Raw genomic sequence first — 23,875 nt, 5'->3', positions numbered from 1 at the left:
GTGACGAAGGGGGGTGGGGGGCAAAAATTGTCCAAAATTGCGTGACGTCATTTATGGACGGCCCCTATGGCTCACAGATACATTTACCCAGAATGTCAGGTGTGTTTGTGTGGTGGCAGCAATTCGTTACGAACCCGGCGACCCGAATTAAATTCCTGCTCACCACCAATAAACAGTGGCGAATATATGAACTTAGTCCTGAGCCCCGTCAAGGTCGACTCAGCCTTAAATGAGTACCTCGCGCGGTGTGCAAACATCAACACCGGCGAGACAAAGGCGGCCGGGCGTGGCGTTGGTCACCCACCCTCTCGCGTGCCGTGCCGGCCGTAACAGCTGCTCGCGAACAGCACTTGCCCCCAACAGTCCGTTAAGGCTACCTGGGGGATCTTTGCCTTTGTGTGGCAGACCCTCCCCAGTCCATGACGTTGAGGCTGAGCCCCCACGGCGATCCGGTGGCCCGAAGCGATCGGAGCCCGGCGCACGTGGCCGTGGCAAAGGGGGCCTCGCTCACGCTCATCTGCGAAGGGGACTCCAACCCGAAGCTGATAATGGCGTGGAAGAGAGGGTCGGAAGAGATCGACCACTGGACCTCGGAGTACACCGTCGAGCAGCCGCAAGAGGCCGTGTACACGTGCGAGGCCGTGTACGAGATCGCCAACGTCAAGTACAACGTTTCCGTCAACGTCACCATTCAGGGTGGGCATCACTCCACGCGGATTTCTCTTTTTGTTGTTGTTTTTGTTGTATACATCTAAACAGCGAGTCACAAAACGACACAAGACTTTTGTGTCAGGGTCAAGATATGTCACTGATAATATTACACCGTTCTGATCGATCCCTCGGCTATCGCATGGTCAGCACTCCACCTCAAAGTTCTGTACTGACAACATCCCATCATCCCAACATCCCAACATCCCATCATCCCAACATCCCAACATCCCATAATCCCATCATCTCATCATCCCAACATCCCATCATCCCAACATCCCATCATCCCAACATCCCATCATCTCATCATCCCAACATCCCGTCATCCCAACATCCCATCATCCCAACATCCCATCATCTCATCATCCCATCATCTCATCATCCCAACATCCCATCATCCCAACATCACATCATCCAACATCCCAACATCCCATCATCCCAACATCCCATCATCCCATCATCCCAACATCACATCATCTCATTATCCCAACATCCCATCATCCCAACATCCCATCATCCCCACATCCCATCATCCCCACATCCCATCATCCCATCATCCCAACATCCCAACATCCCATCATCCCATCATCCCAACATCCCAACATCCCATCATCCCAACATCCCATCATCCCATCATCCCATCATCCCATCATCTCAACATCCCATCATCTCAACATCCCATCATCCCATCATCACATCATCCAACATCCCAACATCCCATCATCCCATCATCCCATCATCCCATCATCCCAACATCCCATCATCCCAACATCCCATCATCCCAACATCCCAACATCCCATCATCCCATCATCCCATCATCTCAACATCCCATCATCCAACATCCCATCATCCCAACATCCCATCATCCCATCATCCCATCATCTCAACATCCCATCATCTCAACATCCCAACATCCCATCATCCCAACATCCCATCATCCCAACATCCCAACATTCCATCATCCCATCATCCCATCATGTCAACATCCTATCATCCCAACATCCCATCATCTCATCATCCCATCATCTCAACATCCCATCATCTCAACATCCCATCATCCCATCATCACATCATCCAACATCCCAACATCCCATCATCCCAACATCCCATCATCCCATCATCCCAACATCCCATCATCCCAACATCCCATCATCTCAACTTCCCATCATCCCATCATCCCAACATCCCATCATCTCAACATCCCATCATCCCATCATCCGGCTCAGGGGTCGCCAACCTGCGGTCTCCGGCACCGCGTGTGGCGGTGGCTCATAAAGGACTGGCTCGTGACGTTATTTATTCACGACCACCGTCCCGTATTCACCACAGTGCATTGCGGCTCTTGAAATATTGAGTTTTTTTTTACCGAATTCGAGAAAATAAATGGCTCTTAAATGTTGACTTAAAACTTTCGTGACTGCAGGAATTCATATTCTATGGTTCTTTCGGTAAAGGCACGTAGATAGAAAAAAAAATACGGTTAATAAAAATATCACGACCTTTCGATCGCAACACAAGCGGTCGTCATTAGGAACAGGGAAGTTATCCTCTGAGGGTGAGCTGTTTATAAAGGTTTAGAGATGGGCGAGGCAGCTAATGTAAACCTTCACTTTATTTTCATTATTTCATTGCGATGCCTGTGTGATAACAGCCATAGAGGGTTCACGTGGGGATTGGCTTGCCGGTCCTGCTTTGTAGCCAATAAGGGATGAGCCAGGGAGCATGGCCTCGGCGTGATCGCGGCGTGTTAGCAGGGGTGATTGGCCTGGCCAATCGGGGCCTCAGCTAATGGGGAGCCGGATCAGAGGCGTGGTCCCGGGATTGACAGGGAATCATCGGGAACGGTCAACGCTGTCTATAGATGATTGGCTGGGGGGTACCACGTGACGAAGGGATTAAGAGAGAGGGAGAGAGGACAGTCGTGAGCAGACTTGGGGACGACAAGAGCAAGAGTCACGCGCGTACGGGGCTCTGGGTGCCACGTGCGCGGTGGGGACTTGGCGAGAAGTCTGCCCTCTCTCCGTTGTCTGCCAGCATCGGGGAGTGTGTGTAAAGTGTAACTGTGGAAGTTGAAAATAAAAAGGACTGATTCCGGAAGCCGTCTCAAGGAGGTTTATTACACTTGTAACGACGTAGAAAGTCAAGGCCTTTTGTCAATGCACTGCTTGATATCAATCCACACACACACAGGCTGATATCAATTCACACACACACATATGCTGATATCAATCCACACACACATAGGCTGATATCAATCGACACACACACATAGGCTGATATCAATCCACACACACACACAGGCTGATATCAATTCACACACACACATATGCTGATATCAATCCACACACACATAGGCTGATATCAATCGACACACACACATAGGCTGATATCAATCCACACACACACACAGGCTGATATCAATCCACACACACACACATAAGCTGATATCAATCCACACACACATAGGCTGATATCAATCCACACACACACACAGGTTCATATCAATCCACACACACACACACACAGGTTCATATCAATCCACACACACACACAGGTTCATATCAATCCACACACACACATAGGCTGATATCAATCCACACACTCACACAGGTTCATATCAATCCACACACACACACACAGGTTCATATCAATCCACACACACACATAGGCTGATATCAATCCACACACACACACAGGTTCATATCAATCCACACACACACATAGGCTGATATCAATCCACAAACACACACACAGGATGCGGCGGTCGTCGGGGATCTGACCATACCTGAACGGACACGGAACTCGAGTAACGATTTATTGTGTTTTTGTTGCTGTTTACCTTTCACAGAACGGGTCTCAAAGCCACAAGTGAAGGTAGAGAGCACGGTGGTGCAGGACCGGGTGGGCGCTGTGACCATGACCTGCTCACACGACATGAACACACAGCCCGAGTACGGCTGGTTGCGGAACAATCGACCCATCTCCGCCCTGGAGGAGAGGCACACATTCATCGGTGGAGGTGCCTCCCTGCGTGTGGAAAGCGTCCGCCATACAGACACGGGGGATTACCGATGTGCGGTGTGGAATGACGTGAGCAAGGAGACAAGCGAGCCAGTGAGGGTGACGATTCTCGGTAAATATGCACCGTCTTACTGTAACTTATTATGAATCGAGTGACCTCTATTATCCACACACAATCGGGTTCACTTCCTCGCGTGCCCTGCTACTAAGAAGCGTTCATTATACGGCAGTCAAACTGACATTTGTAAGTCCCAAAAGCTGTAATTTTTGTCGAATGAAGTGAAAACACAAATTCAATATCGTGGATTTTTTTTTTAATGTAGCCAGCTACACTTAAGAACTCAGTTGAATGACGGATGGTTGGAATCCAGATTTAAACCCAGGATCTCAGCATTATAGTTGCGTGCACAGCGGTCAGTGAACCACTTTAGCTCAATGGTAATCATGGTGAAACACTGTCCCTACATATGTTTTAGTCGTCCCAGCGACACGGTACCGTCGTTTTTTAGTGCCTAGATTGCAATCACCATAATCAGCCACGATGAATCCACTGGTGGATGAAAGCCACCTCGAGCTGTCCCCACGTACCCTGGTGCTGTGACGGAACAATCCAGCAAGGCCCTGTGTGCAATTCCCATGGCACCGTTACTTTGCGGAGCTGAGTTCACCACTCTGTCTCTGCGGAGTGGATAGACGTCCTTTTGGGCGCCTCCATTCCCATCGGCTGCCACTCTGTTGTTAGTCTCGACCATCGGCCATCATTAATCCGAGCGACATTCCCTCTTAAATCTTTATTTTTTTTACCAGGTAAGGTCCACTGAGCTGTGTATAACTTTTTCGGTAGTGACCTGGTTACAAATGATAGCCTAGTGAAGTGGCTTATCACGTGGACATCTATAGCAGCCAAATACTCTGAACACATCATTCTAAATGTGGAGGGAAAACCCGGAGGAGGAGCCGGAGAAAAATCCATGTGGCCTCGGGGAAAACATACACATACACAGCCATCAGGGTCCCGATCGAACCCATACAATAATGAATATTACAGTTACGTATTGGTTATATTATGGATCTTTTTACTTTTCTCTAATTTTTCGGAAAACATTGCAAATGTTTATATTTGGAACCCTATGTTTACCTGCCAATTACAGACATCGTCACTCTATTCGGTGAGACATTCGTTATCTAATGTAGTCAACCTATGTAACGGTTTGTGAATAAGAAGTGCGGAATTTATATGACGGAAGATGCTGAACATTGTTGCTGTGTTGTCGTGAAACAGAAGCCGCCACAAAGCCGCGAGTTGAGATGGACAGAAGCGAGGCACTAAAGGGAATTCACTCTGTGACCATGATCTGCTCACACGACATGAGCACACAGCCTGAGTACAGTTGGTTGCGGGACAATCGACCCATCTCTGCTACGGAGGAGAGACACAAATTCCTCAATGGAAATGCCTCCCTGCGTGTGGAAAACGTCCAACAGGAAGATGCAGGGCTGTACCAGTGTGTGGTTAAAAACAGCTTGAGCACAGAGACCAGTGATTCAGTGAGGATGACAGTTCTAGGTAAATATTGCAATTTCTTTTGGGTTTTTTTTACCCCAATTGTCATCCAGTTGCGCCAGGCCTGGATTGTTTTTTTCTAATAAAAATGTAACACAAGACGGCATTGCAACACTTCACGTTATAAAGTATAAATTCAAGAGGTGGCCAGGTGGTTCCCATCATCCCATTATCCCATCATCCCAACATCCCATCACCCCAACATCCCATCATCCCATCATCCCAACATCCCAACATCCCATCATCCCATCATCCCATCATCCCAACATCCCAAAATCCCATCATCCAACATCCCAACATCCCATCATCCCATCATCCCATCATCCCAACATCCCAACATCCCATCATCCCAACATCCCAACATCCCATTATCCCATCATCCCAACATCCCATCACCCCAACATCCCATCATCCCATCATCCCAACATCCCAACATCCCATCATCCCATCATCCCATCATCCCAACATCCCAAAATCCCATCATCCCAACATCCCAACATCCCATCATCCCAACATCCCAACATCCCAACATCCCATCATCCCAACATCCCATCATCTCAACATCCCATCATCCCAACATCCCATCATCCAACATCTCAACATCCCATCATCCCAACATCCCATCATCCCAACATTCCAACATCCCAACATCCCATCATCCAACATCCCATCATCCCAACATCCCAACATCCCATCATCCAACATCCCATCATCCCAACATCCCATCATCCCAACATCCCATCATCCCATCATCCCAACATCCCAACATCCCATCATCCCATCATCTCATCATCTCATCATCCCATCATCCCAACATCCCATCATCCCAACATCCCATCATCCCATCATCTCATCATCTCATCATCCCATCATCCCAACATCCCATCATCCCATCATCCCAACATCCCAACATCCCATCATCCCATCATCTCATCATCCCATCATCCCAACATCTCATCATCCCATCATCCCAACATCCCATCATCTCATCATCCCAACATCCCATCATCCCAACATCCCAAAATCCCATCATCCCAACATCCCATCATCCCAACATCCCATCATCCCATCATCCCAACATCCCAACATCCCATCATCCCATCATCTCATCATCTCATCATCCCAACATCCCAACATCTCATCATCCCATCATCCCAACATCCCATCATCTCATCATCCCAACATCCCATCATCCCAACATCCCATCATCCCAACATCCCAACATCCCATCATCCCAACATCCCAACATCCCATCATCCCAACATCCCATCATCCCAACATCCCATCATCCCAACATACCATCATCCCAACATCCCATCATCCCAACATCCCATCATCCAACATCCCAACATCCCATCATCCAACATCCCATCATCCCATCATCCCAACATCCCATCATCCCAACATCCCATCATCCCATCATCCCAACATCCCATCATCCCAACATCCCAACATCCCATCATCCCATCATCCCAACATCCCATCATCCCAACATCCCATCATCCCAACATCCCATCATCCCATCATCCCAACATCCCATCATCCCAACATCCCATCATCCCAACATCCCAACATCCCATCATCTCAACATCCCATCATCCCATCATCCCAACATCCCATCATCTCAACATCCCATCATCCCAACATCCCATCATCCCATCATCCCAACATCCCATCATCCCAACATCCCATCATCTCAACTTCCCATCATCCCATCATCCCAACATCCCATCATCTCAACATCCCATCATCCCATCATCCGGCTCAGGGGTCGCCAACCTGCGGTCTCCAGCGCCGCGTGTGGCGGTGGCTCATGAAGGACTGGCTCGTGACGTTATTTATTAACGACCACCGTCCCGTATTCAACACAGTGCATTGCGGCTCTTGAAATTTTGAGTTTTTTTTTTTTAAACCGAATTCGAGAAAATAAATGGCTCTTAAATCTTGACTTAAAACTTTCGTGACTGCAGGAATTCATATTCTATGGTTCTTTCGGTAAAGGCACGTAGATAGAAAAAATTATAAAAATTAAAGTTATTACAAATATCACGACATTTCGATCGCAACACAAGCGGTCGTCATTAGGAACAGGGAAGTTATCCTCTGAGGGTGAGCTGTTTATAAAGGTTTAGAGATGGGCGAGGCAGCTAATGTAAACCTTCACTTTATTTTCATTATTTCATTGCGATGCCTGTAACGACGTAGAAAGTCAAGGCCTTTTGTCAATGCACTGCTTGATATCAATCCACACACACACACATAGGCTGATATAATTCCACACACACACATAGGCTGATATCAATCCACACACACACACATAGGCTGATATCAATCCACACACACACACATAGGCTGATATCAATCCACACACACACATAGGCTGATATCAATCCACACACACACATAGGCTGATATCAATCCACACACACACACATAGGCTGATATCAATCCACACACACACACATAGGCTGATATCAATCCACACACACACATAGGCTGATATCAAACCACACACACACAGGCTGATATCAATCCACACACACACATAGGCTGATATCAAACCACACACACACACACAGGTTCATATCAATCCACACACACACATAGGCTGATATCAATCCACACACACACATAGGCTGATATCAAACCACACACACACACACAGGTTCATATCAATCCACACACACACAGACTGATATCAATCCACACACACACACAGGCTGATATCAATCCACACACACACACAGGCCGATATCAATCCCCACACACACACGTAGGATGCGGCGGCCGTCGGGGATCGTGAGTGCTATCTGACCATACCTGAACGGACACGGAACTTGAGTAACGATGTCTTGTGTTTTTGTTGCTGTTTACCTTTTACAGAACCGGTCTCAAAGCCACAAGTGAAGGTAGAGAGCACGGTGGTGCTGGACCGGGTGGGCACTGTGACCATGACCTGCTCACACGACATGAACACACAGCCCAAATACAGCTGGTTCCGGAACAATCAATTCATCTCCGCCCTGGAGGAGAGGCACACATTCATCGATGGAGGTGCCTCCCTGCGTGTGGAAAGCGTCCGCCATACAGACACGGGGGACTACCAATGTGAGGTGTGGAATACCGCGAGCATGGCAATAAGCGAGCCAGTGAGGGTGACGATTCTCGGTAAATATGCACCGTCTTACTGGAACTTATTATGAATCGAGTGACCTCTATTATCCACACACAATCGGGTTCACTTCCACGCGTGCCCTGCTACTAAGAAGCGTTCATTATACGGCATTCAAACTGACATTTATAAGTCCCAAAAGCTGCAACTTTTGTCGAATGAAGTGAAAACACAAATTCAATATCGTGGAATTTTTTCTTTTTTATGCAGCCAGCCACACTTAAGAACTCAGTTGAATCACGGATGGTTGGAATCCAGATTTAAACCCAGGATCTCAGCAGTATAGTTGCGTGCACAGCGGTCAGTGAACCACTTTAGCTCAATGGTAATCATGGTGAAACACTGTCCCTACATATGTTTTAGTCGTCCCAGCGACACGGTACCGTCGTTTTTTAGTGCCTAGATTGCAATCACCATAATCAGCCACGATGAATCCACTGGTGGATGAAAGCCACCTCGAGCTGTCCCCACGTACCCTGGTGCTGTGACGGAACAATCCAGCAAGGCCCTGTGTGCAATTCCCATGGCACCGTTACTTTGCGGAGCTGAGTTCACCACTCTGTCTCTGCGGAGTGGATAGACGTCCTTTTGGGCGCCTCCATTCCCATCGGCTGCCACTCTGTTGTTAGTCTCGACCATCGGCCATCATTAATCCGAGCGACATTCCCTCTTAAATCTTTATTTTTTTTACCAGGTAAGGTCCACTGAGCTGTGTATAACTTTTTCGGTAGTGACCTGGTTACAAATGATAGCCTAGTGAAGTGGCTTATCACGTGGACATCTATAGCAGCCAAATACTCTGAACACATCATTCTAAATGTGGAGGGAAAACCCGGAGGAGGACCCGGAGAAAAATCCATGTGGCCTCGGGGAAAACATACACATACACAGCCATCAGGGTCCCGATCGAACCCATACAATAATGAATATTACAGTTACGTATTGGTTATATTATGGATCTTTTTACTTTTCTCTAATTTTTCGGAAAACATTGCAAATGTTTATATTTGGAACCCTATGTTTACCTGGCAATTACAGACATCGTCACTCTATTCGGTGAGACATTCGTTATCTAATGTAGTCAACCTATGTAACGGTTTGTGAATAAGAAGTGCGGAATTTATATGACGGAAGATGCTGAACATTGTTGCTGTGTTGTCGTGAAACAGAAGCCGCCACAAAGCCGCGAGTTGAGATGGACAGAAGCGAGGCACTAAAGGGAATTCACTCTGTGACCATGATCTGCTCACACGACATGAGCACACAGCCTGAGTACAGTTGGTTGCGGGACAATCGACCCATCTCTGCTACGGAGGAGAGACACAAATTCCTCAATGGAAATGCCTCCCTGCGTGTGGAAAACGTCCAACAGGAAGATGCAGGGCTGTACCAGTGTGTGGTTAAAAACAGCTTGAGCACAGAGACCAGTGATTCAGTGAGGATGACAGTTCTAGGTAAATATTGCAATTTCTTTTGGGTTTTTTTTTACCCCAATTGTCATCCAGTTGCGCCAGGCCTGGATTGTTTTTTTCTAATAAAAATGTAACACAAGACGGCATTGCAACACTTCACGTTATAAAGTATAAATTCAAGAGGTGGCCAGGTGGTTCAGGCCTTAGGGCACTGAGCTGACGCTGCTGAGATCCTGGGTTTGAATCTGGACTTCAGCCACCTGTGATCAAAAACGGTGTAACAGACTAAAATAACCCCTGCTTCGATTAAACCCGGGTATAGTTTGGCCCAGGCCAGAGTATACCCGAGGGGATAAAGTGTTGTCCTAGGCTAAATTATCCCCCCCGGGGGTTTAAACTAGACTGGTCCAGACCATAACTCTCCAGGCCAGAATATGCCCCATGTGAAAGTTCAAAGGCAAATTATCCATACAGAGAACAGCCGACAACGAACTTCAATCGATATATGAAAAGTGTATAAATGGAAGTAAGAATCTCAATTTGATCAATTGAAGAATTTTTAGGGTTAGGGTTATTAAACCTTCCACCCACGTCACATGACTCCACCCCCCGTGACGTCACATCCGGAAGGTCGCTTACGCCCGCATTACACCACCCTCCCCCGTAGAAAAATCCCAGCCGACCTCGGCTGACCAATAGCAAATCGTAATGCGGCGAACCGAGCTTCCCCCCCTAAAGGACACTAAGCATACAATGTAACAGCAAGAACAACAACAACAACGCAATTAACATCAACGAACGTACAAAAAGCATGCAATAAATACAACTGTAAGAAAAAAATAACAAGACAGCAACAATCAACGAAACGTAAGCGATTTGGAACGTGTGCGGGTCGCCGGCCCGTCCCGGACGGTCGGCGGCCCACTCGCAGAACGGGAACGCGATGAAAGTCGAGGAATGACAGGGGGTAATCCCCCTGTCGCAGCTGGAAGTCCATCGCCGTCCCGTGTCCCTAAAGAGTTAGTCTTGGGCTTGTCCTGTGACCGTGCCCGCAGCTGGGTCGGAAGGGCTGCAGGGCTCGAAGGTCCCGCAGACCTGGCAGGCGTCCTCCGAGCAGGGCCCCTCGTCCCCCGCAATGTCACGGCCGGCCTGTCTGGAACAGGTACGACAGGCGCTCTAGCAAGATCAATGGACGCAGGCAGGGGAGAGTCAGCAGCAACAGACCCCGGCAAGGCAACATTGGGGGATGACGCATCATGTAAGGGAGCAACATATGGTTTCAAGCGCGACGTATGCACAACCCAGCGACGAGACCCAATCTGGACGCGTGCTGACTGTGGGTTGGGAACCGCAATGAGGCGTACGGGACCATGCCAGGGTTTGTGCAATTTCGGCGAGGTCCCCGGACGTACCTGTGGACAATGAAGCCAGGCTAGGTCCCCAACCTTCCAAGGGCACTCCCCCTCAGACCGTCGCGCATATCGCTCGTTCCGGGCCTGGGCTTTGGCCGTAGCCACGCGGGCATTCTCCCGCGCCTCCGTGACTCGGCGAACCGTGTCCTGAATGTATTCAGGAAGTGGTTTACGAGGTCCCTTCACCCCAGTTCCCAATTGCACATCCACCGGCGGCACGTTTTCCCGACCATACATAAGGTAAAACGGCGAATATCCTGTAGCCGCATGAGGCGTCATCCTGTACGCCGAAAGCACCCCGGGGATGTGCAGATCCCAATCTGATTGTTGTTCACTCACGGTATGGCAAAGCATGGCAGACAATGTCCTGTTCAGCCGTTCAACCATACCATCCGTCTGCGGATGGTATGGGGATGTCCGTACTTTCTTAGTCCCAAGGCCCGCGCACACTTCCGCCAATAATTTAGAAGAGAAATTCCTGCCCTGGTCCGTGAGGAGTCTCTCAGGCGCCCCCTTATCCATAATATACCCAAACAAAAAGGCGTCGGTAATGGCCGCGGCCGACTGATCGGGCAACGGCCAGGCCATCGGCCAACGGGAGAGGTACTCAACCCCTACCAGAAAATATTTATTACCCCTCGCCGATGGTGGAAAAGGTCCCAATATGTCCAGTGCCACCAATTCATTGACTCGAGACACCTGAATCGACTGGAGAGGCGGCACGTAAGGATGTTTCGGCGGCTTACGTCGTGCACACGCAGGGCACGCGCGCACGTGCCCTACGACATCTGTCGCCATGCCGTGCCAAAAATAATGACGTTGCAACGTCAACAAGGTCTTCTGCACCCCTAAATGTAAGAGAGTGTCACAATGGAGGGTTCTAATCAACTCGAATCGCAAGGACGTTGGTACCACCAGGCGCCAACGTTCCTGGAACCCCTCCCGCCACATAAGCAGACCATCTCGGAGAGCGGTTTGCGGCCCCATAGCCGTACTCGGACTCCCATTGTCCCTAGCAGACCGCTTCCGCAAGGACACCAATGACTCATCCATCATCTGTTCCCGGATCCAGACAGACCGCGGCAGATTCAAAACCCCGTCAGCCGGTCCCGGTTCCATCGGAGTGTCCGACTTCTCGACGGCCAACATAAGCGGCTGAGGGGGGTTTGGAATCGGCGAACACCTATGCGTCCCCGACTCACATTTACAAGGGGCGTGCCGCGGTAATCTGGAAAGTGCGTCAGCGTTCGCATGGCGCACTCCCTTCCGATGTTGAATTTGGAAGGAAAATTCCTGTAGCGTGTCCAACCAACGTGCCAACTGTCCGGATGGCTGGTCAATTTTAAGGGCATATTGCAAGGCCGCATGATCCGTACGCACAATAAAAGAACGACCGTAGAGGTATGGTCGAAATTGCCGTAGGAAAAAAACAACCGCCAATAGTTCTCTGCGAGTGACACAGTAGCGGGTTTCCGCAGGAGACAAGACTCGGCTACCATACGCCACGACACGCTCTACACCCCCTTTAGACTGTGATAACACCGCCCCAATACCTGTGTCACTCGCGTCCGTATCAAGAATGAATGGGTGATCGAAATCGGGATAATCCAATGTTGGGGCCGTGGCCAATAGATCACGCAGACTCCGAAAGGCCGCCTCCTCCGGCTGTCCCCAAACAAACTTCCGTCCTTTACCCGTAAGGAGATGCAAGGGCCTCGCAATCGTCGCAAAACCCGGCACAAATCTTCGGTAATACGAGGCAAATCCCAAAAACCGCCGAACATCCCCCACGGTGGCCGGAGTCGGCCAATCCCGGACGCACGCCGTCTTTTCCGGATCCGTGGACATTCCCTCAGCACTCACAATGTGCCCCAAATAGCGGACGGACCGTTGCAGTAGGTGACATTTCTTTGGTTTGAATTTCAATTTGGCAGAACGCATCCTCGTGAACACTGTCTCCAGCCGCGTCAAATGTTCATCAAATGTGCGGCTGAAGACAATAATATCGTCCAAATATATAAGACACGTCTCCCACTGCAACCCCGTCAAAACGAGCTCCATCAATCTTTGAAATGTAGCAGGGGCCGCATTCAATCCCATCGGGAGACAGTTGAATTGAAATAACCCCTGCGGCGTACGGAATGCGGTTTTCTCCCGTGAGGACTCGTCAAGGGGAAGCTGCCAAAATCCCGAAGAGAGGTCCAGTGTGGAAAAGAACTTAGCCCCCGACAATGCGTCGAGGGAGTCATCCATACGCGGCAGGGGGTACGCATCTGCCACCGATATCTTATTCAATTTGCGGAAATCAACACAAAATCGCAATTTGCCATCCTTCTTCTTAACCAAGACGACTGGAGCGCCCCATGGGCTGTTAGATGGCGATATAATGTCCGCAGCCAACATGTCTTCCACTGCCCCCCGTACGTGTTCTCGCTCCGCAGGACTCATCCGATGCGAATTTAATCGAATAGGGGCAGCATCGCCCGTCTCAATGTGATGGTAAAGCAACGAAGTGCGGCCCAAATCCAAATCATCGGAGCTGAACACATCGGAATATGTCAACAACAATTTACGCAGCGCACCACGTTGCTCCATGGACAGGGAAGAATTTCCGTCACATAAATGAGCAACCCAACGATCATCCGAACTCCTTGGCTCGGAAACCCCAGCAACAACTCCCCGGCTATGTGGACAATCATGGGTCGCAAAGGCCGTAGTGGCATGTGTCACAACCGTACCGGCCGGGACACGGACGTTTTCTCCCCCCGCATTAAGCACCTGTAAAAACGGTAATTGATCCGGCCGGACGATGGTCTGTGCCCCCACTAACGCCAACCCGGTTGTTATCGTGGCGGACGGTGACAACAAGACCCCTACTGCTCCTAGCCGATCAGGCAGGGGCTTCCGATACCGCAAGGGTATAAGCATCTGTGTACCAGGTGGGATGTCCACAGATGCGACGGACAGCGCCTGCACTTGTACGGCCGAAGCAGGTCGCCCCCAGGGCGACGGCAGAAACGAGATTTGACGGCCCCCCGGCAGTTCAATACAATTCTCATTGATTTTGATCAAAATGGGCATCTTAGCCAAAAAATCGGTGCCTAACAAACAAGGAACCGCCAAAGATCTCGATATCAACACAACACCCGAGGCCGACACATCCCCAATAGATATCTTAGCATCCACCTGACCCACGATACCCATGCTACCCCCGTTCGCAGCGACGCACGACCCATAAACCGGACGCACAGCCCCCGGCGGGATGCCCAACAGATGGAAAATGACATCCGAAATAATAGTCGCAGACGCGCCGGAGTCGACCAAAATGCGTACGTCCACCCCTTGTATAGACCCCGGTACAGTGGACGAGCCCGTAGCGGCCGCGACGACTCTCCGTGCCAACTTGCGCCACTGCGTGACCGAGCGACAAGGCCCCGTCGAAGGGCATGCTTTAACCACAACGTTAGGATGGCGCAACGACGGTGATGGGTGAGGTGTAAAGCCTTGCCGAGTGTCTGGTGCGTGCCGACATGCCTGTTTCGGAGGATCTTTAGCCGACTTGACCGGTGCCGAGGCCTCCTGCTGCGGCGGAGCCGGGAAGCGGGCCCAGCAGTCTCTGGCGTAGTGGCCCCTACGCCCGCAGCGGAAACATTCGGCCTCGTTGCGCCGAAGCGCAGGCCTCGCCTCCTGACGGCCCCGTTCTGGTAGCGCCGCGCGCGGTCTCGGCCCGCCGCGTCCCGTCCATGGAGCGGAGGCGGCCGTCAGTTGTTGAGGGCCCCGGTCATCCGGAACATAGACAGCCTGCGCAGGGTTCCACCCCAGCGCATCTCCTTCTTTGACGGGCCCCCCCCGTCCACGCCGTCACTTGTTTCCAGCGACGGAGGTTGAATTGCGCATCGAGACACTTAGCAGCCGTCCGGGAAGTTAGCTTCTCATGCCCACACACAGGCATGGGGATCCCTAGATCCCGAGACAGCTCCAACATTTTCCCTAATATGAGAGGCTCGAGCAGGTCCTGTGGCGTCTCCGGATAAGCTGCCATGGCCAGCTCCAGCACCGCACCCCTGAACGCCACGGGCGACTCCTCTGGTGCTCGTTGTCGTTGAGCGAATCGCCGATGCGCATCATCTGGTGGCTCATAAGCATCGGCCATTTCTTGAAAAACACCACATAAAGTTGCCTTCTTATCGGTCGTTATGGAACGGAAGAATCGGACAGATTCGTCGTCCAGGAGAGTCGGCAACACCTCCAAAGCCTCCGCATCGGTCCATCTTGCTGTGCGTACCGCCGCCAAGAAGCGGCAGGCGAACGCGCTCCAGTCCCCACCGACGGAAAATTCTTTAACCGTTGTAAGGTGGCGACTCCGACTCCTCTTCCCGCCGTCTTCCAATGGTGGTGGTTGTGATGGCAAATTCAAAATGGCGTCGGCCCGCGGCGTGGCCAAGATGGCGGTTTGGCGCCACGGAGCGCGCAAAATGGCGGCCTCTTGCCGCGTGGGCAATGGCGGCGGCAGGACAGGCAACGTGGCGGCCCGCGGAGCACCAATTGCATCATCCATCGTCCCTGGCGCGACGAGATGGCATAGATGCGCCAGGACGTCCTTAAGTGCCTCCAGTTGTACCGCCATCGCTTGCCATCGTTGATCCGCGTCTGATGATGTCGACGGACCCGCCACCGCGCCAACATCCTCCACTCCCGTTCCCGTGGTCGCCTCAGCCGGGCTCTCCTCCACCACCCCAACAGGATCCGAGGTTGGAGGGAGTTCGTCGTCGTCGGACGAAGAAGCCGATGCAGGCGCCGGATTAACTTTCTTCCTCACTTGTTTCGACATGCCGTTGCACTTCCGACACCAGTGTAATAAACGACTGGACCACGGTGTCTGGCTCAGTGTCCTTTATTCGGTTCGTGCTGTACACCCACACGGCTGTCTTTACTCTGTAGCTTCTCCACGGTGCTGACTCCAATGTCGGCCCGATCCACAACAGCAGCCCCGCTGCTGTTTCTCTCACACAGCCCCCCTTGGCTGTACTTGCTGCAACTCCTCTCTCTCCACCTCCTGGCAGCCTCGTGCTGTCTCTCTCTCTCTCCGCAGCTCCTCCTGGCAGCCACACCGCTGCCTCTAACACGCAGCCCTTCTGGCTGTCTCCTCTGCAGCTGCACACCACTCCGCAGCTTCCTCTTGTCTTCGGGGTTGGCTCCCGATGGCCGTCGGCGCCCCCCCCTCTTTTCACTCGCCCCCGTGGCCTCACTCTTTTCCGCTCACACCCCGACTGACTTCCCCTTCCGGTTTACCCGCTTAAGGACCCGAACCTTCCACCCACGTCACATGACTCCACCCCCCGTGACGTCACATCCGGAAGGTCGCTTACGCCCGCATTACACTATCATGGGGGTATTATTTGGTCTAGAGGGGCATCATTTGGCCTAGGCCATAATATACCCCAGACTATAAATTGGCCTAGGCCATACTATACCCGGGTATAATCTAGCCTAGGCCGTTTTAACCCCGGGTATACTACGGCCTGTGGGTATACTACGGCCTGTTACACCGGCTCTCAAGTGTAGCTGGGTCATGTTCTCAACCCAGTCGCCAATGACTGTATAAAAACACAATCACTTTGAATTTGGGTTTTCACTTCATTGGGAAAATCTCCTGCTCTAAGAATGAACACTACACATTCGACTCCCATGCAACGAACACGACTGAGTAGCAGGGCATGTGGGAAAGTGCACCCCCTTCAGTGGGGACAATGAACGTTGCACTTCTCTGTGAGCGTTCCAAATGGACACTTTTTTTCTCAAGACACGATGCTCCAGAACCTGGTTTATTCACAGGTGTCTGAAATATAAATTTTGCCCAGGATCTCAGCAGTGTCATCTTGGTTGCCTGAGCCACCAGGCCACCTCGTGAATTTATTTATTAGAACGTGAAGTCGTGCTACTCTGTTTTGCATGACAGTTTTGTCACGAAAACATTTCACTTTATTGCATAATTATCTTCGATTTGTGAGCAACATTTCAATTTCCTTTTGAGAGGTTGGTCGACCGTGATGCTGAACATTGTTGCTGTGTTGTCGTGAAACAGAAGCCGTCACAAAGCCGCGAGTTGAGATGGACAGAAGCGAGGCACTAGAGGGAACTCACTCTGTGACCATGACCTGCTCACACGACATGAGCACACAGCCTGAGTACAGTTGGTTGCGGAACAATCGATCCATCTCTGCTCTGGAGGAGAGACACACATTCTTCGATGGAAATGCCTCCCTGCGTGTGGAAAACGTCAAAAAGGAAGATGCAGGGCTGTACCAATGTGTGGTAAATAACAGCTTGAGTGCAGCGATCAGTTATCCAGTGATGATGAGAGTGCTAGGTAAATATTACAATTTCTTTCGGGGTTATTTTTTTCCCAATTTGTATCCAGTTGCGCCAGGCCTGGATTTTTTCGTAATACAAATGTAACACAAGACAGCATTGCAACACTTCACGTTATAAAGTAGCAATTCACGAGGTGGCCACGTGGTTCAGGCCTCATGACACTGAGCTGACGCTGCTGAGATCCTGGGTTTGAATCTGGACTTGTGTAACGGGTTCCGGAGACACTTGTAGAGGTAACTTGTTTATTACAATACAACACTCCAACAGTCTTGATACTCCGTTACAGCCTAGGTACACAGCCTAGATACTCTACTCTGGCTACGCTCTGGAACTCGTTCTCACAAGGTCGTAGAGTCGGGAGTTCCAGATTCCCACCACTGGCTCTCACAGCGTCCCAGGGTCCTCCGATGGCTGGTCTTGGGTCTTGGGTCTTGAGCTACAACTGGCCCTGATCGTCCAGGGAGCTCCGCTTTTATGCCCAGTCCCCAACGAGGGGTGGGGCCGTGTGCGCCCCCAGATATCCCACAGAGCACACACAGCCCCCCCCCCTTTGGCGGCGCCAAGGGGATTAAGCACCTGGGAACTCAACGCCTGACGCCAAGGGGATTAAGCGCCTGGCCCTCCCAGGGACCCAGAGCCCCCAGCAGCCCCTCCCTTCTTATGTCACTACATTACCCCCCTCTATGTAGCCTCCAGCCGTCCCGGCTGTCAATAATTTGAAAGTTTAAATTAACGAAAGGGAGAGAGAGAAAAAAGATACGCGAGCCTCAACAGGAAAAGAAAAGCGAACAAGAAAGCAACCATAAATACCATAACCAACCTGTACAACTCTACACTATATACAAGCATCAATCAACAACAAGGTGAAGCAATGACACGTGAACAAACGACCCGCGGCACACCTAGCCCTCCTCGGGATCCGCATAGAAAACGGGGAATTAACAACAACAAATATACAGATTCTGATGCGTTGGATGCCCAACCACCGCATGGATGGCAGGGTTCCACACCACCCTGCCAACCTCCCATCCGTCAGGTGGAGAGAAGGCGAAGACCAACATGTCGAGCATCCCTCTACACACACTAATCCGGACGTCTGTCTACGTCTCGGGTCGAGAAGTCGTACTTCAGGGTCGACCCATGTACTGGCAAAGAAGTCGCACTTCAGGGCTGCTCCAGTATCTACATTTTTAAATATATATATAAAATTTACATGACACAAACAAAATTAATCTGCCTGCTCCTGCCCAGAAATGGTGGCCGCACGCGCGAACCGCATCTCCAAAAGGCATCCAGTGCTTGCGTCCCAGCAGCCCTCAATGAGGACCACCACCGACATTACATGTCAACCGTTAGCACCCCCCGCCTTTCCAACGTGGCGTCTCCATCCTAAAACCGCGCATGTCGGCCATATCTGGGGGCTTCAACCCAGTCTCTCTCCAAGACTCGCATCGCAGCTTATAGCTGTACCGACCGAGCTGAGACCCAATCTCTCTCCAAGACTCGCATCGCAGCATATAGCTGTACCGACCGAGCTGAGACCCAATCTCTCTCCAAGACTTGCATCGCAGCATATAGCTGTACCGACCGAGCTGAGACCCAATCTCTCTCCAAGACTCGCATCGCAGCATATAGCTGTACCGACCGAGCTGAGACGACCCATCGTTCACTCCCTGCACAACATGCACCCTAACAACTGAGGGATACAGTCCCAACGTAACGGGACAACTACACCTGAACACCACGAATCTCCAGCCCACTGTTTCAACGCGCCTCGGAGTGTTTCAATCTCCGGGCCGTCAGGGCGAGCCTACTGCTCCAGACGCACCATGGAGGGTCTCAACCTCCGGGCCGTCAGGTCAAGCCGTCAGCGATTCCATGACGGGACCACACTTTCCGAGCCATGTGAGCGCACAGCCCACTAGGCTAGACATGCCACGGAGTGTTTCAATCTCTGGGCTGTCAGGTCAAGCCGTCAGCCATAGCATGACGGGACCACACTCTCCGAGCCATGTGAGCACACAGCCCACTAGGCTAGACATGCCACGGAGTGTTTCAATCTCCGGGCTGTCAGGTCAAGCCGTCAGCCATAGCATGACGGGACCACAACTCTCGTGTTAGACACGCAACACCCGCTGGCCCATCCTGGTCAGGATCTGCACCCCAAGATATTTGAGAGCCAGCCTGACAATTCCAAATCCTTGGCAGCATGTCATCATCTGAAGATAAATGCCCCATACAGTCTATACATCGTTAACAATGACAGCACAAGCTATACATTAACAATCACGAACAAAGCTCAATACAAACCATACATTGTTAACAATCACAAGCAAAGTTTCGCACACACATTGACAACACTCACGAGCGAAGCTCCACACAGTTTACCCAACAACAGTCACGACTCCCCGACGACAACGAAGAGAATGTCAACAAAAAAATCATTAATCTGGAGCGCGTAAATGGACGAAGTGTCAGGGGCCTGGTCTCCCGACCTCCAACCTATCGCCAGAGCAGCAAAGGCGGCGACCAGCGTGTCGGTCGATGTGCCGGCCCCGGCGTCGGTTACAGTAAGAATGGCGCCCTCACTGTCCGGTCGCAGCGCTGATGACGCGGTATGCTAGGTTGAAGCCAGCTGTCGTCCGGCAGTGAAGGTCGCAGCGCTGATGACGCGGCGTTGGTAGGTTGCAAACAGCTGTCACCCGGCGGTGAGGGACGCAGCGCTGATGACGCGGCGTCTCCGGGTTGGCCCACGCTGGGCCCGGAAGTGACGTCGCTCCAAGCGGTCATTGCTCCTCCGGTGGAAGTGATGTCATTCCCGGAAGTATCCCTCACATCCGTGGGGGGGACGCCGGTGGCGGGAATGGCGGCGGCGTCCACCATGTTTGTGGCGGCGGCGGCGGGCTCGGGCGAGCGCCGCGCCTCCTCTCTCCCTCCCGCCATCGCCCGCGAGCACCGCATCTCGCCCAGGAGGGAGGCGGTGGCGCAGAGCAGCTCTGCGAGGTGAAGCAGCGCCTCCTCCATACCTGCTCCCGATGCTGGAGAGGGGACGGTTGGCGGAGCAGACAGCTGTTCAGCCGGCGGTGCAGCGTCGCTGTCGGCCGGCGTTGGCCGCCCCATCGCTGCTTGTTCCTCGACATCGCCGTCAGGACTGAAGGTACGTGGCTTACTTCTTGTCTCCATAGCCACTTCTGACGCCAAATATAACGGGTTCCGGAGACACTTGTAGAGGTAACTTGTTTATTACAATACAACACTCCAACAGTCCTGATACTCTGTTACAGCCTAGGTACACAGCCTAGGTACACAGCCTAGATACTCTACTCTGGCTACGCTCTGGAACTCGTTCTCACAAGGTCGTAGAGTCGGGAGTTCCAGAGTCCCACCACTGGCTCTCACAGCGTCCCAGGGTCCTCCGATGGCTGGTCTTGGGTCTTGGGTCTTGAGCTACAACTGGCCCTGATCGTCCAGGGAGCTCCGCTTTTATGCCCAGTCCCCAACGAGTGGTGGGGCCGTGTGCGCCTCCAGATATCCCACAGAGCACACACAGCCCCCCCCTTTGGCGGCGCCAAGGGGATTAAGCGCCTGGGAACTCAACGCCTGACGCCAAGAGGCTTAAGCGTCTGACCCGCCTGAGAACCCACGCCTGGCGCCAAGGGGATTACGCGCCTAGCCCTCCCAGGGACCCAGAGCCCCCAGCAGCCCCTCCCTTCTTATGTCACTACACTTGAGCCACCTGCGATGAAGTCAGGTTTTCAAGTGTAGCTGGTTCATGGTTTCAACGCAGTCAACAAAAGACTGCATGAAAACCCAATCACTTGGAATTTTCACTTAATTGGAAAAAAAAAACTGCTCTGAGAATGAAATATTACAATTCGGACTGCCATGCAACGGACACGACTGAGTAGCAGGGCATGCGGGAAAGTGCACCCTCTTGAGTGGGGACAATGCACGTCACTTGCAGGCATCTCAGGGTCAGAAGTGCGCAACATCTTCTAGTGTACGAAGTTGCACTTCTCTGTTAGAGTTCCAAATGGGCACTTTTTTCTCAAGACACGATGCTCCAAGAACCTGGTTTATTCACAGGAGTCTGAAATATAAATTCTGCCCAGGATCTCAGCAGTGTCATCTCGGTTGCTTGAGCCACTAGGCAACTTCTTGAATTTATTTATTAGAACGTGAAGTCGTGTAACTCTGTTTTGCATTACATTTTTGTAACAAAAACATTTCACTTTACTGCGTAATTATCTTCGATTTGTGAACAACATTTCAATTTCCTTTTGAGAGGTTGGTCGACCGTGATGCTGAACATTGTTGCTGTGTTGTCGTGAAACAGAAGCCGCCACAAAGCCGCGAGTTGAGATGGACAGAAGCGAGGCACTAAAGGGAATTCACTCTGTGACTATGAACTGCTCACACGACATGAGCACACAGCCTGAGTACAGTTGGTTGCGGGACAATCGACCCATCTCTGCTCTGGAGGAGAGACACACATTCTCCGATGGAAATGCCTCCCTGCGTGTGGAAAACGTCAAAAAGGAAGATGCAGGGCTGTACCAGTGTGTGGTAAAAAACAGCTTGAGCACAGAGACCAGTGATCCAGTGAGGATGACAGTTCTAGGTAAATATTGGATACAAAAAACATGCAACATGCCAGTCATGCATGCAACGATGAACCACCCACTCTGCAACACACCAGAACTTCTGTTGTCACCATTCACGGTCACAGCGTTCGTAGCGCAAAAGCATTTTTGTTTTAACCATCTCATTCGTAATTTTTTTGTACAATGTTCTACACTCCATTAGCGTACAGTCTGAATAAAATGTACAAAAATATTTTCGTTCCCATGAAATTGGACGCATGTATATTTTAAAACACTGATAATGATCTATGCAGTGTGAACAGTCATGCGTCTTGACATACTCCCACACCGCTGGGCTGCGAGGTTGCCTGGAGAAGTAGCAGACGTTTTAATGTTATCTTTAATGTTATCTTTAATGTTATCTTGAATGTTATCTTTAATGTTATCGCATCTTGTGCGGAATTTTCCCATTTACTCAAAGTAAAATTGGCCAAACATTGCAATGCACGGGGGCACCTAAAAACGTCCTGTGACTTTTTTTTCTGAGCCTAAAATGAAAACAAGATCGGTAATAATTTACAATTTCTTAATCGAATTAATGTTATACCGAATAACAAATTGTCATTCAGCTATGGCATTGGTCCTTAAGTAGAAAAAAAGTGGACACATGTCAGTAGGCTACCGCTAAATTGAAAATGGAAAAACCCCCTTGTCTGTAAACATGTTGCTTGCATTAATATTACGCTCATTTGGTACAATTTGTTGATACTTTGTTGATTTTGCAACCCTACAACTTTGCCATTATCGTATAGTGGCCCATTTATTTGATACATATATACATATAATGTCCTTCCTCGATTGAAAACGGTGTTGTCGTGCTGCTTGCAGGGCGTGTCTCAAAGCCACAAGTCAACATGAATGAAAGAAAGGTCGAGGAAGGGCACAGCCCTCTGATTATGACCTGCACAAATAGTAGGGAAACGGATCACCAGTACCTCTGGTTCCAGGATGAACGGCTCATCTCTGCTCCAGACCAGAGGTTATCGCTCTCCAATGGAGGCGCCACCCTGCGCGTGGAAGTCGTCCAACTCAACGATGCCGGGGAGTACACGTGCTTGGTGCGGAACAACGCGAGCGAAGCGATCAGTGAGCCAGTGACGCTGACCGTCCTGGGTGAGTACACGCAGGAGACGCGTCATGTGGCCCAGCTGTGAAGTTGTAACAGAAGAGGCGGCCCCTTAGAGAAAGAAAATAACCACAAACGGATCTCGTCGTGGAGCTTACACGCCCAGGCTGCCTGCCCCTCGGATGGCTGCAATGCATTCGAAATATGTGATTCATGATAACAAACATTTATTTAACATGATCCATTGTCTGTTAATTAACTGTGACCAATCCGACCATTGAAATGTATATGACTATACATTAACCCCACTCTGGTCTTCGCACCTAATAGGTTCACAGTGATGGCATCACCTTCAGTCTATTTAAGACCGAAACGGGATGACTTCTTCACAATTCTGGCAAATCGCCTGATGAAGCTGGTTGTAACCACCAGCGAAACGTCGTAATCGAATTGTAAATGTCGTGGGTTTTACTCTCCAACACACCGGTGTGCTGAAGCAGT

General features: G+C 50.8%; 1 protein-coding gene across 3 annotated transcripts in view; it reads left to right on the top strand.

The window, feature by feature from the left end:
• LOC144728632 (cell adhesion molecule CEACAM5-like) overlaps nt 1-23,875 on the top strand; it is a 47,729-nt gene that overhangs the window by 9,397 nt on the left and 14,457 nt on the right. The window contains exons 4-11 of one of the 3 annotated variants that reach the window (XM_078608191.1): nt 406-696; nt 3,558-3,842; nt 5,013-5,297; nt 8,178-8,462; nt 9,636-9,920; nt 17,376-17,660; nt 22,002-22,286; nt 23,137-23,421. In XM_078608191.1, the coding sequence (XP_078464317.1) occupies nt 406-696; nt 3,558-3,842; nt 5,013-5,297; nt 8,178-8,462; nt 9,636-9,920; nt 17,376-17,660; nt 22,002-22,286; nt 23,137-23,421 (2,286 nt within the window). The remainder of the gene's footprint in view (nt 1-405; nt 697-3,557; nt 3,843-5,012; nt 5,298-8,177; nt 8,463-9,635; nt 9,921-17,375; nt 17,661-22,001; nt 22,287-23,136; nt 23,422-23,875) is intronic. The other 2 variants (XM_078608192.1, XM_078608193.1) reach the window with 2 other exon arrangements.

This window comes from Lampetra planeri, chromosome 29 (genome assembly GCF_965212315.1).
Source record: "Lampetra planeri chromosome 29, kcLamPlan1.2.h2, whole genome shotgun sequence".
Lineage (NCBI taxonomy): Eukaryota > Metazoa > Chordata > Hyperoartia > Petromyzontiformes > Petromyzontidae > Lampetra > Lampetra planeri.
This window is presented reverse-complemented; position numbering and strand designations above follow the sequence as displayed.